Genomic DNA, 14,379 nt, shown 5'->3' on the forward strand with positions numbered 1-14,379 from the left:
TTGTTTATGCTCACTTGTATGAAGCTACCGTAATGTATCTAGAGATATCCTGAAAAATGTAACAGTACCTAACACTGTTGAAAGAGCTGAAGGTTTTATTTTCCTAAAAATAATAATAAATTGGTTTTGGTAGTGCGTAGTATTTGTTACATGTGTCACATGTAAAATGTAAGAACGAGGAGCTCGGCATTGTTATGCAGGACGATGCACTGCTAAGATTACACTTAAATTTATTAAAGTGTAAAAAATAAAACTGTCTTTAAAAAAGCTTTTCATAACTATTTTACTTTTTAACCAAAGTGGGTGAACAGCACCATTCTTGGGTGCTCTGGTTCTGGTGAGGAGAGATAATGGCGAGAGAGGGAAGGGGTTTGCAATGAAATACAGCGTATGAGCTATGTCTTGGTAACACGGGAATGAGAGAGGGGCCACAACTTATGTAATTGTCCCAAGTTTCTCATACGTTTAGTTACGTCCATGATATTAAGTTCATTCCTGTCTTACAAATGAGAGGTCATCTTTGGTAATTCTATCTTAGATTTTGTTTCTCCATTATCATAATTAAAGACTGTCTGTTTATGCTAACTTCGACGTTCTTGTTGCACTCTTCGAAATTATTTACTTTTTCACTTTCCTAAATGTCGAAATTAAAGATCAATATATGCAGATGCCCCACAGTTTCCCAGCAGGAAGAACATGATGCTAGATGTAAACGGTGTCGTTGAACTATGGTTAAGCAAATTTTACCCCACTGCTACCAATTTTTGAGAACTTCCATGTTTCATCGTACTATGCAAAAACTAACGAAAGTTCTTCGCCTACATAAATACTCTGTAAGCCACTGGACAGTGCGTACTGGAGGTACATCGTAAAGTTCTCATAAATTTGCTGTTGTGTTCCTTTCACGTAGCGAGCGAGGGAAAAATGACTGTCAGTATGACTCCGTACGCCCTTATTCTAAGCTTATTTTATTCTCATGATCCTTACGAGAGATAATGACGGTGGCTGCATACTGATCGTATGTACAGTCTTCTTCAAAATTTAAATTTTCTAAATCTGTCCGATAGGTGAAATGTATTCGCAGTTGCGTTTACGAACAACCATTAGCTGCGTCAGGGAGTGACAATAGTAGAAATTGGTGCCGTACCGGGACTCGAACCCGGATTTCTCGATTTAAGGAAGCGGTCGTTTTAACCGCATTGGCTACCAGCGCACGAGTCATTGCCAAACCCAAACCTCCATACGTCGCCGTTCCTACGTTCCACCTATACTCGTACACACGTTATATAATTATCGTACAGGTGAGGACGCTGCCCGGTATCAGCGAATATTACAGTGCCTGTGTTGTTACGAAGAACGATGCACTGTTCCTTCAGACATGCATGCATTCATACATACATTCCAGTTCCTCAACCACTTTTGTTACACTTATTCCGTAACAGTACACACTAACCAACATCTTTTGGCCTGAATGTTGATGTGGCGTATTGTTATATTACTGACACGCTGGATTTTCTGAAAATGTTTAAATTTTATGTATTGAGATCTGTCTTGTAGTTCGCACTTCTCAAGTTACGTCGAGAGGGACTGAAGTTGTCTATCTATCCACACGGATGACGTAACTGAAAAATCTGTCGTCACTCATGATTATTAGTAAATATCGAAACCGGTAGCATTTCATAGCAGCAGGCGTCGGCACAACATGATTACCAACAAATGAGTTATCTGAAAGCTGTGACGTATCAACCACCAAAAACGTTTCAAATATTACACTAGGGATGCAAAAACGTTTTTTCATTACTCTATAGCTATTTCATGTTATTCGAATAGGCATGCGGCATACGTCTGTGTTCGACGGCCATTTGCTAAAACTGGTATTGACGAGTTCCTACGTCCGCCTTTGGTTGAGCTAGGTTCCTTCAATAATCAGCTGCTAGAAGAGGAGAATTTTATTTCGCCTGATGTTTATAGAATCTCACAGATGTAGTAGTCGTTGCATTTGATTTTGAGTTAAAGACTTAACTCCGAACGGACCTCAGAAGGCTCAACAGTACCTACCGACCGCCGTGTCATCCTCAGACAATGGTCGTCACTGGATGCGGATATGGACGGGCACGTGGTCAGGACACCGCTCCATCGGCCGTTGTCAGTTTTCGTGATCGGAGGAGCTACTTCTCACATTAATTGAAGACACAAAAAAAGAGCTACATTTCAATTCAGGTGCTCCTAAAATGGCCTCACTAAGCCACTAGCCAACAGCGCTCGGCAGAACCGGACGCTCACCCATGCAAATGCTAGTGATCAGACTGGAACCGGCTTACCACCGCCGTAAGGTGCTTGGCTGATTCTTTAATTCATCATTGGTAGTACTATTTTTTCTTGAAATTACTGTTGGACACGTAATTCAAAATTAGGTAGCTATTTTAAACTTAATTTTTCTATTACACAAGGTTTCTTCTCCGTTGCTATTTTTGTATCTTTGTCTTTTCTACTTCTTTTATTGCCCTTTTTTTAGATGTTCATTCCTCTTCAACTGAATTGTCTATTGTGATATTCACTATCGCCTTATGTACAGCGTTAGCGAACATCAAACGCAACTCACAATATTTCTTCAGGACTTCCATATCCCATTTCTTTCCACATCGATTTCACAGGATTTTCTTAATCTTCATGCTAACCTTCATTATTACGCACTCAGTCCCGTATTTGATTTCGGAATCTCTTTTTGACCATGAGGTGATCCCGCTGGGATCTTCCCGTGTCTCCAAGCCTTTTGCTAGTGTACCTCCACCTCTTGAAATATTTGAACAATGTATTCGCTACTACTAACTGAAATTTTTTGCAAGGCTCAATTTTCTGTCTCCCTCCATCTTTCTCCTGTTCCTTTCTCAACCGCGTTCGAATCTCACTTTACACGCCGGAATACCCGCTTAGTGCCCTCAGAAACTCTCTCCCCATTTTTGCGTTCGGCTTGTGAAGTCGGCATATATTTCTGAAGTGCACCTGATGACGTTAATTTGTTGCCGATTCTGACGAGAATAACCTTATTACTGAACTGTTCGCAGTAACACACACTCTCACCTACCTTCGTGTTAATAATAAATTCTACTCCAGTAACACCGTCTTCCGCTGCTGCTGTTATTAACCTACATTCGCCTGACCAGAAATCCCCGTTTCCCTTCCGTTTCACTTTAGTAATCCTCACTATATCCAGACTGAGCATTTGGATTCGTCTTTTAAAAGATATTAGCGGATGTCCTATTTGGCAGACGTGAAATAATTTTGGCTCAGAGCTCTTGGAAAAGGCTTATTTCCCTTATAATAGTATGTTCTAACTTGCCTATTAAATTAAAACGAGTCTGCTCAATATACATTGTCCCTGAATTTGTGTCATTGCTTCTTCATATTTTCAACTCAAGAGATTAATGCTGGATATTCACTGTGCACGTAATCTATTGCCTTATTAGATGTGTCCGGTTTATTTACCTTCAAACACATACGCCCGCATCATTGGTGATATGTTTATTTTACTTCACATTTGAGAATTCACTGCTATTACTTCTGGTTTTCCCTCGTAGTACTACACAACCGTTACAACGGTTGCCACTAGACATTCCTTGTGGAACTTTTGTTAGGGACAGTGCACAAACCCAGATTGGTAAATGGCAGGGAAAGGAATTGGCCGTTTCATTTTCTAAGGAAGTATTCCAGCTTTTGCCCTAAGCAATTTAGTGCTCCATGATCTATTTTGAGGAATCCTAGAAAGCTACAATTCTTTATCGAATACTACGGTTAATAAGTATGCAGCTGAAGGGGTCCAATAACAATCTGGCAGTGAATCTCCCAAAGAAAAGCCAGTTAGAGCCAGTGTGCTTCTCCTAAGTTTACAGGGAGATTGATATCTATGGCAACAGATGTTTCTCTGATTGGCTCAAATGGATTTTCAACAACAATCTATTTTGTAAGACGAACACATAAAGTAGTGTGGTTAGTATACACTGAAAAGTACCCTTCGGAAAATTATAAATTACTGTGCTGATAAATCTCTTACATTATTTGATTTTCAAACAGCTGAGCAAAACTGAACGCACTCAGACATTTCTCTCTTTACTTATTCTGATCAACAAAAAACGGACACTTAATATTTTTAGCGAAACGCAGTCTGACTTTCAATGATCGCTACAAAAGAATATCCCTGACTAACAATAACCTATACCTTTCATGAATCACTTACCTCACAAAATTCTTCGTTACTTGAACTACTGCAGTACAGCGAGCGCCAATACTGCCAGCTAAATAAAAGATTCAAACTACTGAAGGCACTAACTACTGATAGGCACAGTTAGCAAATGAAAGATTTTGATAGAGAACACAAAATGTATTTACCTTAATTGTGTTCAAAAGTCATTATATATATATATATATATATATATATATATATATATATATATATATATATATATATATATATATATACTCCTGGAAATGGAAAAAAGAACACATTGACACCGGTGTGTCAGACCCACCATACTTGCTCCGGACACTGCGAGAGGGCTGTACAAGCAATGATCACACGCACGGCACAGCGGACACACCAGGAACCGCGGTGTTGGCCGTCGAATGGCGCTAGCTGCGCATCATTTGTGCACCGCCGCCGTCAGTGTCAGCCAGTTTGCCGTGGCATACGGAGCTCCATCGCAGTCTTTAACACTGGTAGCATGCCGCGACAGCGTGGACGTGAACCGTATGTGCAGTTGACGGACTTTGAGCGAGGGCGTATAGTGGGCATGCGGGAGGCCGGGTGGACGTACCGCCGAATTGGCTCTGAGCACTATGGGACTCAACTGCTGAGGTCATTAGTCCCCTAGAACTTAGAACTAGTTAAACCTAACTAACCTAAGGACATCACAAACATCCATGCCCGAGGCAGGATTCGAACCTGCGACCGTAGCGGTCTTGCGGTTCCAGACTGCAGCGCCTTTAACCGCACGGCCACTTCGGCCGGCTGTACCGCCGAATTGCTCAACACGTGGGGCGTGAGGTCTCCACAGTACATCGATGTTGTCGCCAGTGGTCGGCGGAAGGTGCACGTGCCCATCGACCTGGGACCGGACCGCAGCGACGCACGGATGCACGCCAAGACCGTAGGATCCTATGCAGTGCCGTAGGGGACCGCACCGCCACTTCCCAGCAAATTAGGGACACTGTTGCTCCTGGGGTATCGGCGAGGACCATTCGCAACCGTCTCCATGAAGCTGGGCTACGGTCCCGCACACCGTTAGGCCATCTTCCGCTCACGCCCCAACATCGTGCAGCCCGCCTCCAGTGGTGTCGCAACAGGCGTGAATGGAGGGACGAATGGAGACGTGTCGTCTTCAGTGATGAGAGTCGCTTCTGCCTTGGTGCCAATGATGGTCGTATGCGTGTTTGGCGCCGTGCAGGTGAGCGCCACAATCAGGACTGCATACGACCAAGGCACATAGGACCAACACCCGGCATCATGGTGTGGGGAGCGATCTCCTACACTGGCCGTACACCACTGGTGATCGTCGAGGGGACACTGAATAGTGCACGGTACATCCAAACCGTCATCGAACCCATCGTTCTACCATTCCTAGACCGGCAAGGGAACTTGCTGTTCCAACAGGACAATGCACGTCCGCATGTATCCCGTGCCACCCAACGTGCTCTAGAAGGTGTAAGTCAACTACCCTGGCCAGCAAGATCTCCGGATCTGTCCCCCATTGAGCATGTTTGGGACTGGATGAAGCATCGTCTCACGCGGTCTGCACGTCCAGCACGAACGCTGGTCCAACTGAGGCGCCAGGTGGAAATGGTATGGCAAGCCGTTCCACAGGACTACATCCAGCATCTCTACGATCGTCTCCATGGGAGAATAGCAGCCTGCATTGCTGCGAAAGGTGGATATACACTGTACTAGTGCCGACATTGTGCATGCTCTGTTGCCTGTGTCTATGTGCCTGTAGTTCTGTCAGTGTGATCATGTGATGTATCTGACCCCAGGAATGTGTCAATAAAGTTTCCCCTTCCTGGGACAATGAATTCACGGTGTTCTTATTTCAATTTCCAGGTGTATATATATATATATATATATATATATATATATATATATATATATATATATATATATATATATATAAGTTCATGACATCCATTATTACCAATTTCCTTTTTCTGACGGACACACGCCCAGATTGTCCGCTCTCAGAACTCTGCCATCTCTCTCCCCACATCCACCACTGCTGGTTGCTCACCTCCCACTGCACAACGCTACGCGCTGTTCACATCCAACTGCCCAACACTACAATAGCAAATATTCCAACAATGTCAACCAGCCACAGATTGCACACAGCACAGTCAGAGATTTTCATACAGAGCGCTACGTGGCGTTACCAACATAAAAACGTAAACACCCTGCTTACAACACCACCCCTTTCCACTTTCCACCCTTATATCCGGGACTCTGTCAATGTCTGACTTCCATCCTCGGGAATTGACATATGGACTAGCTCAAGCAGGGGAGACATAAATTCCAAGCAACGCCAACGGCACAAGCAGTTGGTCACTTAGGCCCCACAACCGCCGCAGCTCTGGGCAGTAACCACAGTCCAACCGAAGATGGCCTACGCAACATATAGCTGTTAACGTTAGCGAGCAGTTTCTCTCTTATCTTCATACAAGAAACGTGGTACACAACTAATACTGGGATAGCATTATTAGCCAATATAAAGTAAAACACTAGTAAACGCTAGGTGAGTATACGATCAACAGAACTTGTACAGACTAATGTAGTCGGTCGGCGCTGCTCGCAGATGTGGCCGCCATGGCTGCGGTGGTCGCTGCTGTTGGCAACCCTGGTGCCGTCGGGTGCGGAGCAGGTGGCGCCGTGCGGCTTCAACACGATGTGCTCGTGCAAGGACGGCGGCGGAGGCGCGGGCGGCGGCCCGGGCGCGCGCATCACCACCCTGCCCGCCGACGCCGCCCGCCCGCTGCGTGACGTCACCTGCCTCGGGGTGCCCTTCTCGCGTCTGCCACGTGAGTTGCCATCTTACTTTACTTCACGTCTTAAACGAATACCAAGTTGGTTAAAAAAAATAAATAAAGAACTATACTGGATCTACACTCCTGGAAATGGAAAAAAGAACACATTGACACCGGTGTGTCAGACCCACCATACTTGCTCCGGACACTGCGAGAGGGCTGTACAAGCACTGATCACACGCACGGCACAGCGGGCACACCAGGAACCGCGGTGTTGGCCGTCGAATGGCGCTAGCTGCGCAGCATTTGTGCACCGCTGCCGTCAGTGTCAGCCAGTTTGCCGTGGCGTACGGAGCTCCATCGCAGTCTTTAACACTGGTAGCATGCCGCGACAGCGTGGACGTGAACCGTATGTGCAGTTGACGGACTTTGAGCGAGGGCGTATAGTGGGCATGCGGGAGGCCGGGTGGACGTACCGCCGAATTGCTCAACACGTGGGGCGTGAGGTCTCCACAGTACATCGATGTTGTCGCCAGTGGTCGGCGGAAGGTGCACGTGCCCGTCGACCTGGGACCGGACCGCAGCGACGCACGGATGCACGCCAAGACCGTAGGATCCTACGCAGTGCCTTAGGGGACCGCACCGCCACTTCCCAGCAAATTAGGGACACTGTTGCTCCTGGGGTATCGGCGAGGACCATTCGCAACCGTCTCCATGAAGCTGGGCTACGGTCCCGCACACCGTTAGGCCGTCTTCCGCTCACGCCCCAACATCGTGCAGCCCGCCTCCAGTGGTGTCGCGACAGGCGTGAATGGAGGGACGAATGGAGACGTGTCGTCTTCAGCGATGAGAGTCGCTTCTGCCTTGGTGCCAATGATGGTCGTATGCGTGTTTGGCGCCGTGCAGGTGAGCGCCACAATCAGGACTGCATACGAACGAGGCACACAGGGCCAACACCCGGCATCATGGTGTGGGGAGCGATCTCCTACACTGGCCGTACACCACTGGTGATCGTCGAGGGGACACTGAATAGTGCACGGTACATCCAAACCGTCATCGAACCCATCGTTCTACCATTCCTAGACCGGCAAGGGAACTTGCTGTTCCAACAGGACAATGCACGTCCGCATGTATCCCGTGCCACCCAACGTGCTCTAGAAGGTGTAAGTCAACTACCCTGGCCAGCAAGATCTCCAGATCTGTCCCCCATTGAGCATGTTTGGGACTGGATGAAGCGTCGTCTCACGCGGTCTGCACGTCCAGCAAGAACGCTGGTCCAACTGAGGCGCCAGGTGGAAATGACATGGCAAGCCGTTCCACAGGACTACATCCAGCATCTCTACGATCGTCTCCATGGGAGAATAGCAGCCTGCATTGCTGCGAAAGGTGGATATACACTGTACTAGTGCCGACATTGTGCATGCTCTGTTGCCTGTGTCTATGTGCCTGTGGTTCTGTCAGTGTGATCATGTGATGTATCTGACCCCAGGAATGTGTCAATAAAGTTTACCCTTCCTGGGACAATGAATTCACGGTGTTCTTATTTCAATTTCCAGGAGTGTAATTTTCAGAACGGTCACCATGATTCGATAAACTTTTGTTCCTTCTGTATAGTACTGTACTGACTGCAGGTTGTGGCGTCGGCCTGAACCTTCGTACGCTTCTTTCTTATAGCTCGGAACGATATAGAAAGGTCAATCTGGAATCACTGACGTGTGCTGTTTGCAAAATGTGATACTCGTTATCGTATAGGAGCACGTCATCTTGTCAGAGACGTTTCGACGGTTTTTGCGACTTTTTAAGTGTGTACAATCACTCAGACAGAACTGTGCTTCAATAGCTTTATATTTGTTGGTGCTGCCGGCCGCAGTGGCCAAGCGGTTCTAGGCGCTACAGTCTGGAACCGCGCGACCGCTATGGTCGCAGGTTCGAATCCTGCCTCGGGGATGGATGTGTGTGATGTCCTTGGGTTAGTTAGGTTTAAGTAGTTCTAAGTACCAGGGGACTGAAGACTGAAGACCTCAGCTGTTAAGTCCCATAGTGCTCGGAGCCATTTGCTACTTTTTTTTTGTGCTCGTTTAGCTTCGCTGGAAGTTAATCGTAAGATGGAGTCGCTGTATGAGCCAGATATCCACACCCATGCTCATAAATTAAGGATAATGCTGATACATGTTGAAACAACGATCTGGTGGGCGGTTTGCGGGTATATATCACCTGCCGTCGTCTCTGCGTGTCAGAGTATGGTGCAGCGACTAAGTGTGCAGACGTTTTCAGACGTGCTAATGCTAACTATGTGTTGAAAGTGGCTCAAAGAACACATGCTGATGACGTTATGAGGGGTAGAATACTAGGACCACTGGAGGCTGATCCAACACAGCAGATCGTTGCATGGGCCCTCCGTGTGCCACGAAGTGTGATCTCAAGATTATGGCAACGATTCCAGCACACAGGAAACTTGTCCAGGCGCTACAGTACTGAACGTCCACAGTGTACAACACCACAAGAAGACCGATATCTCACCGTCAGTGCCCGCAGACGGCCACAGAGTATTGCAGGTAGCCTTGCTCCGGACCATACCGCAGCCACTGGAACACTTGTATCCAGACACAGTCTACAGACAACTGAACAGACATGGTTTATTCGCCTGGAGACCTGCTAGGTGCATTCCACTGACCCCTGTTCACAGGTTCACAGGTTCACAGTACATGGTCATTGGAACAGTGGTCCAGGTTATGTTCACAGACGAGTCAAGGTATAGTCTGAACAGTGATTCTCGCTGGGTTTTTATCTGGTGTGAACCAGGAACCAGATACCAACCTCTTAATGTCCTTGAAAGGAACCTGTATTGAGGTCGTAGTTTGAAGGTGTGGGGTGGTATTATGATTGGTGCAAGTACACCCCTGTATGTCTTTGACGGAGTAACTGTAACAGGTCAGGTGTATCGCGACGTCATTTTGCACCAGTATGTCCACCTTTTCAGGGGTGCAGTGGGTTCCATCCTCCTCCGGATGGATGATAACCCAGGGCCCCACCGAGCTGCCATCGTATACCTTGAAACAGAATATATCAGGTGAATGGAGTGGCCTGCCTGTTCTCCAGACCTAAACCCCATCGATCACGTCTGGGATGCTCTCGGTCGACGTATCGCTGCACTTCTTCAAACCTGTAGGATACTTCAGGCATTCCGACCAGCACTGGTGGAAGAATGGGAGGCTATACCCCAGCAGCTGCTCGACCACCTGATTCAGAGTATGCCAACCCGTTATGCGGCCTGTGTACGTATGCGTGGTGATCATATCTCATATTGATGTCGGGGTACATGCGCAGGAAACAGTGGCTTTTTGTGGTATATGTGTTACGGGACGGTTTTGTCAACTTATCACCAATATCGTCCACTTAGAGATCTATGTCGTGTGTGTTCCCCATGTGCCTATGCTAATAGCACCAGTTTTGTGTAGTGCCAAGTTGTCTGGTACCACATTTTGGAATTACCCGTAATTTATAAGCATGAGTGTACATCTACATCTAAAGACCGCAAGTCACCTAACAGTGTGACGGAAGGAAATTTGTGTAAAAGTGTCACTTCTCCATTTTCTTGTTCCAGTTACGAATGGTTCACGGGAAGAAAAACTGCTGGTCAGCCAAGGTTATTTTCATGGCCTTTTCGCGAGAGATACGCAGGTGGGAACCAATATCTTGGTTGGCTCTTCCAGAAACGTACGCTCTCGGAACTTTAACAATAAACCACACCGGGACGCAGAACAATCCGTAATTTGTGCATACAGTACAACAATCCGAAGATACCACCGCAGGGAACAATACAATAAAAATAAAGACAGACTCAAGACTATTTCAACAGTCGTCTCAAAAGTGAAACAATTTCAATATTTTGAGGAATAGTGCGAAATTCCAGCATATTGTGCCTTCTCAGATTAAATACCTACCAATATCATTTCAAATAAGACATAACGGGTATTGCCCTGACGACCTGTTGCAAATACACATCCCGGGGAATGTCGCCAGATAATATTGTTCAATATACATATGAAGATGATATCTGTTCTTTCAAATATGTCCGAAAGAACAGTTGTCATCTTAAGGCCCACCGGCCATTTGACCATCTTCTTCTGTGCGGATGCACAAACAGTGCCCGAACTCTTACAGGAGTCGGCGGTAAAGCAGGGGCAGTACGAATATAGTGCGGGACAATAAGTTGCGAATTTGGGACTCACGGGAGGCGTGCCAGAGATAAGTCCCTGCAGTCGCACAACCCTCTATGTCGTCGGTGGCTCAGATGGACAGAGCGTCTGCCATGTAAGCAGGAGATCCCGGGTTCGAGTCCCAGCCGGCACGGTAGCTCAGCGTGTTCGGTCAGAGGGTTACCTGCCCTCTGTAATAAAAAAAAACTGAGTTAAAACATCAACAACGACCTTAAAAGGGTGTCTTACGACGTCCGCCCCGATCAGATACAACGAACGAAAACGAACAAATTGAAAAAAAAAAGTCCCGGTCGGGGCGTACATTTTCAACTGTCCTCGTTGACTTATATCAATGCCTGTATGCAGCTAAGGGTATTCATTTCATTGTAATATTGTTCAAGTCTGACTCCATTTCTTTAACACAGCTGTTCGAGGTCTTTAGGTGATTGTTGTTGCTATGTTAACTGCTGGAGGAGGCAACTAGTGATACTCGGGCAGCGGTGTCGAAATTTCTCGGGATACGGAAAAGGAATTATCATGCACGGGGAGGTAGTCTCAGCAGGTTAAAATAGCGCTGGTATTACTGCCTGTTAAAAGCTGAAGACAAACGTTCCGCGTGTTCAAAATGGCTCTGAGCACTATGGGACTTAACTGCGGGGGTTATCAGTCCCCTAGAACTTAGATCTACTTAAACTCAACTAACCTAAGGACATCACACACATCCATTCCTGAGGCAGGATTCGAACCTGCGACCGTAGCGGTCGCGCGGTTCCAGACTGAAGCGCCTAGAACCGCTCGGCCACTCTGGCCGTCCTTCCGCGTGTGCACACTGGGCAATGAGTGTACTATATATGACGGTAGTATCTGTTCCCGAAAGAACACATACCGTGGATGACCATGCAGCTTTGCTAGAAATGAAATGATAATTAAATAGACACCCTAGCTGCTAACAGGCGTTGATATACTTCACTGGGGACATGTTGAAAATGTGTGCCCCGACCGGGACTCGAACCCGGGATCTCCTGCTTACATGGCAGACGCTCTATCCATCTGAGCCACCGAGGGCACAGAGGATAGTGCGTCTGCAGGGACTTATCCCTTCCACGCTCCCCGTGAGATCCACATTCCCAACATGTCCACACCACTACATATGTGTTCTTTCGGGAACAGATACTACCGTCATATATAGTTAAAATATGGCTTCCCGGCCATTGACCTTCTTGTGTGAACGCACACGCTATGCCCGAACTCGTACGGGACTTGGTAGATTAACCTGCCACGAGTAATGAGTATGCTGGGCAAACATCTATTAGGCGCACTACGAATGTAGTGGTGTGGACATGTTGGGAATGTGGATCTCACGAGGAGCGTGCAAGGGATAAGTCCCTGCAGATACACTATCCTCTGTGCCCCCGGTGGCTCAGATGGATAGAGCGTCTGCCATGTAAGCAGGAGATCCCGGGTTCGAGTCCCGGTCGGGGCACACATTTTCAACATGTCCCCAGTGAAGTATATCAACGCCTATTTGCAGCTAGGGTGTCTATTTAATTATCATTTCATAATGAGTGTACTGCCGGACGTTGACGTGGTTAAAAGCTGAATTAACTCCCTCTGATTTGCTCCATAGGGTCAGAAATCGAAGGTTCTTCTTTCTCCCGTTTCCGTTTAATGGAGGTCTGTGCTGGATTCAAGACAATGCTTAGCTGATATGCCGCATACTTTTTGATAAGATTGTCTGCCATACGGATATGTATGGCATCATTAAAAGAGGAATTCCAGAACGATGACGCTGGGGATAAAATATTTTTCAAACAACATATGATGTATCGTGTTCAGGCGGTACCTCAATACCAACGCTATTTCATTTAACAGTCTTCGCCCCTGAAAGCATGCCATTCCATTCCGGCCTGGTGGCAGTTAACAAACAGATCGCGAGTATATTCATGCACCCTTGAAGGAACTTTTGAGGAAATAGTTTATTTGTATTTTGTGTATCAACTATACTATTTTAAAATCAAATCTACATGTATAGACGGCACGTTTACGTCGAGTACATCTATCATTATCACCATTCTTCCTCATATTTCTTTCATACATGCTGCGCGGAGAATCACTCTTGTTAACCTCATGTTAGCTCAAATTTTAGTAATTTATCTGTCGCGGACATTTCGTACAATGTTTGCTTGGCTCTTCTTGAACGTGTTTTTTGTGGCTGTTATCAGATAACTGGTGTTCAAGCACATGCTCCTGGAGTTCAGTGAGTACGTCCGCGACAATTACGCAAAGACTAGACGAACCTGTTACATAATATGCAACCTTTCCTAGAATGTTCGCTAACTTCACTATAGATTCACTTGACAGGAACCTTCAACATCGCAGCGCGTCAGCAATCGTTGGTTAATATTTAAAAAAATTAAAACCCGCCTCGACTGCGAAAAGAGCACCTAGTGTTAACCCAGGTTCCGGCGCAGATAACTACACCTTCTTCAGAACAATAAAACCCACAACTGCCTAGAAGACCTTTGTCAATGATTAAAAGAACACCATAGCTATACATTTATAAACGAGAAAGAAAAGGAAAACACAGACAGTACATACGTACAAAGTCAAAACCACTACTTAACTTGACTTTGACTTTGTACATATGTACTGTTTGTGTTTTGCTTTTCTTTTTCGTTTATAAATGTATAGCTACGGTGTTCTTTTAATCATTGACAAAGGTATTCTTAACACTTGTGGGTTTTATTGTTCTGAAGAAGGTGTAGTTATCTACGCCGAAACCTGGGTTAACACTAGGTGCTTTTTTCGCAATAGAGGCGGGTTTTTAGTTTTTTAATATATCACTTGATAGTGTTCCCAGACTGAGGTCCAGTATTCATGAATAGGTCGAACGAAGGTTTCTGATCTACCATGGACGGATTGCACGTACTTGGAATTTAATTACATTTGCCACAGTACATTTTCTTACTTTCAGAGCTCATATTATGGAACCAGATTTGCGAAGAATATTGTGAAAAGTCCTCGTGATGTAAGAACAACATTCATATATGGCAGAGTATACGAAGAACTATCGCTCATTCCCACTATGCGGATATTCGCTATGGCGACAAGTTGTGACCCACAGCAACAATGTCCCGTATCTCACGTAAATATTTGTAGTATAATCCTGGCAAACATT

General features: G+C 46.0%; 1 protein-coding gene and 2 non-coding genes across 3 annotated transcripts in view; 2 read left to right on the plus strand and 1 right to left on the minus strand.

Moving 5' to 3' along the window:
• Positions 1-6,833: 6,833 nt before the first annotated feature.
• The window catches only part of LOC126234848 (chaoptin-like), a 166,248-nt gene continuing 158,702 nt past the window's right edge, over positions 6,834-14,379 (plus strand). The window contains exon 1 of the mRNA XM_049943590.1: positions 6,834-7,056. Within this exon, the coding sequence (XP_049799547.1) occupies positions 6,834-7,056 (223 nt within the window). The remainder of the gene's footprint in view (positions 7,057-14,379) is intronic.
• Trnat-ugu (transfer RNA threonine (anticodon UGU)) lies at positions 12,193-12,267 on the minus strand. Its single transcript has one exon. It is a non-coding gene; the product is annotated as a tRNA-Thr (tRNA).
• On the plus strand, positions 12,610-12,684 carry Trnat-ugu (transfer RNA threonine (anticodon UGU)). Its single transcript has one exon. It is a non-coding gene; the product is annotated as a tRNA-Thr (tRNA).

The sequence above is a fragment of the Schistocerca nitens genome, chromosome 2 (genome assembly GCF_023898315.1).
Source record: "Schistocerca nitens isolate TAMUIC-IGC-003100 chromosome 2, iqSchNite1.1, whole genome shotgun sequence".
NCBI lineage: Eukaryota > Metazoa > Arthropoda > Insecta > Orthoptera > Acrididae > Schistocerca > Schistocerca nitens.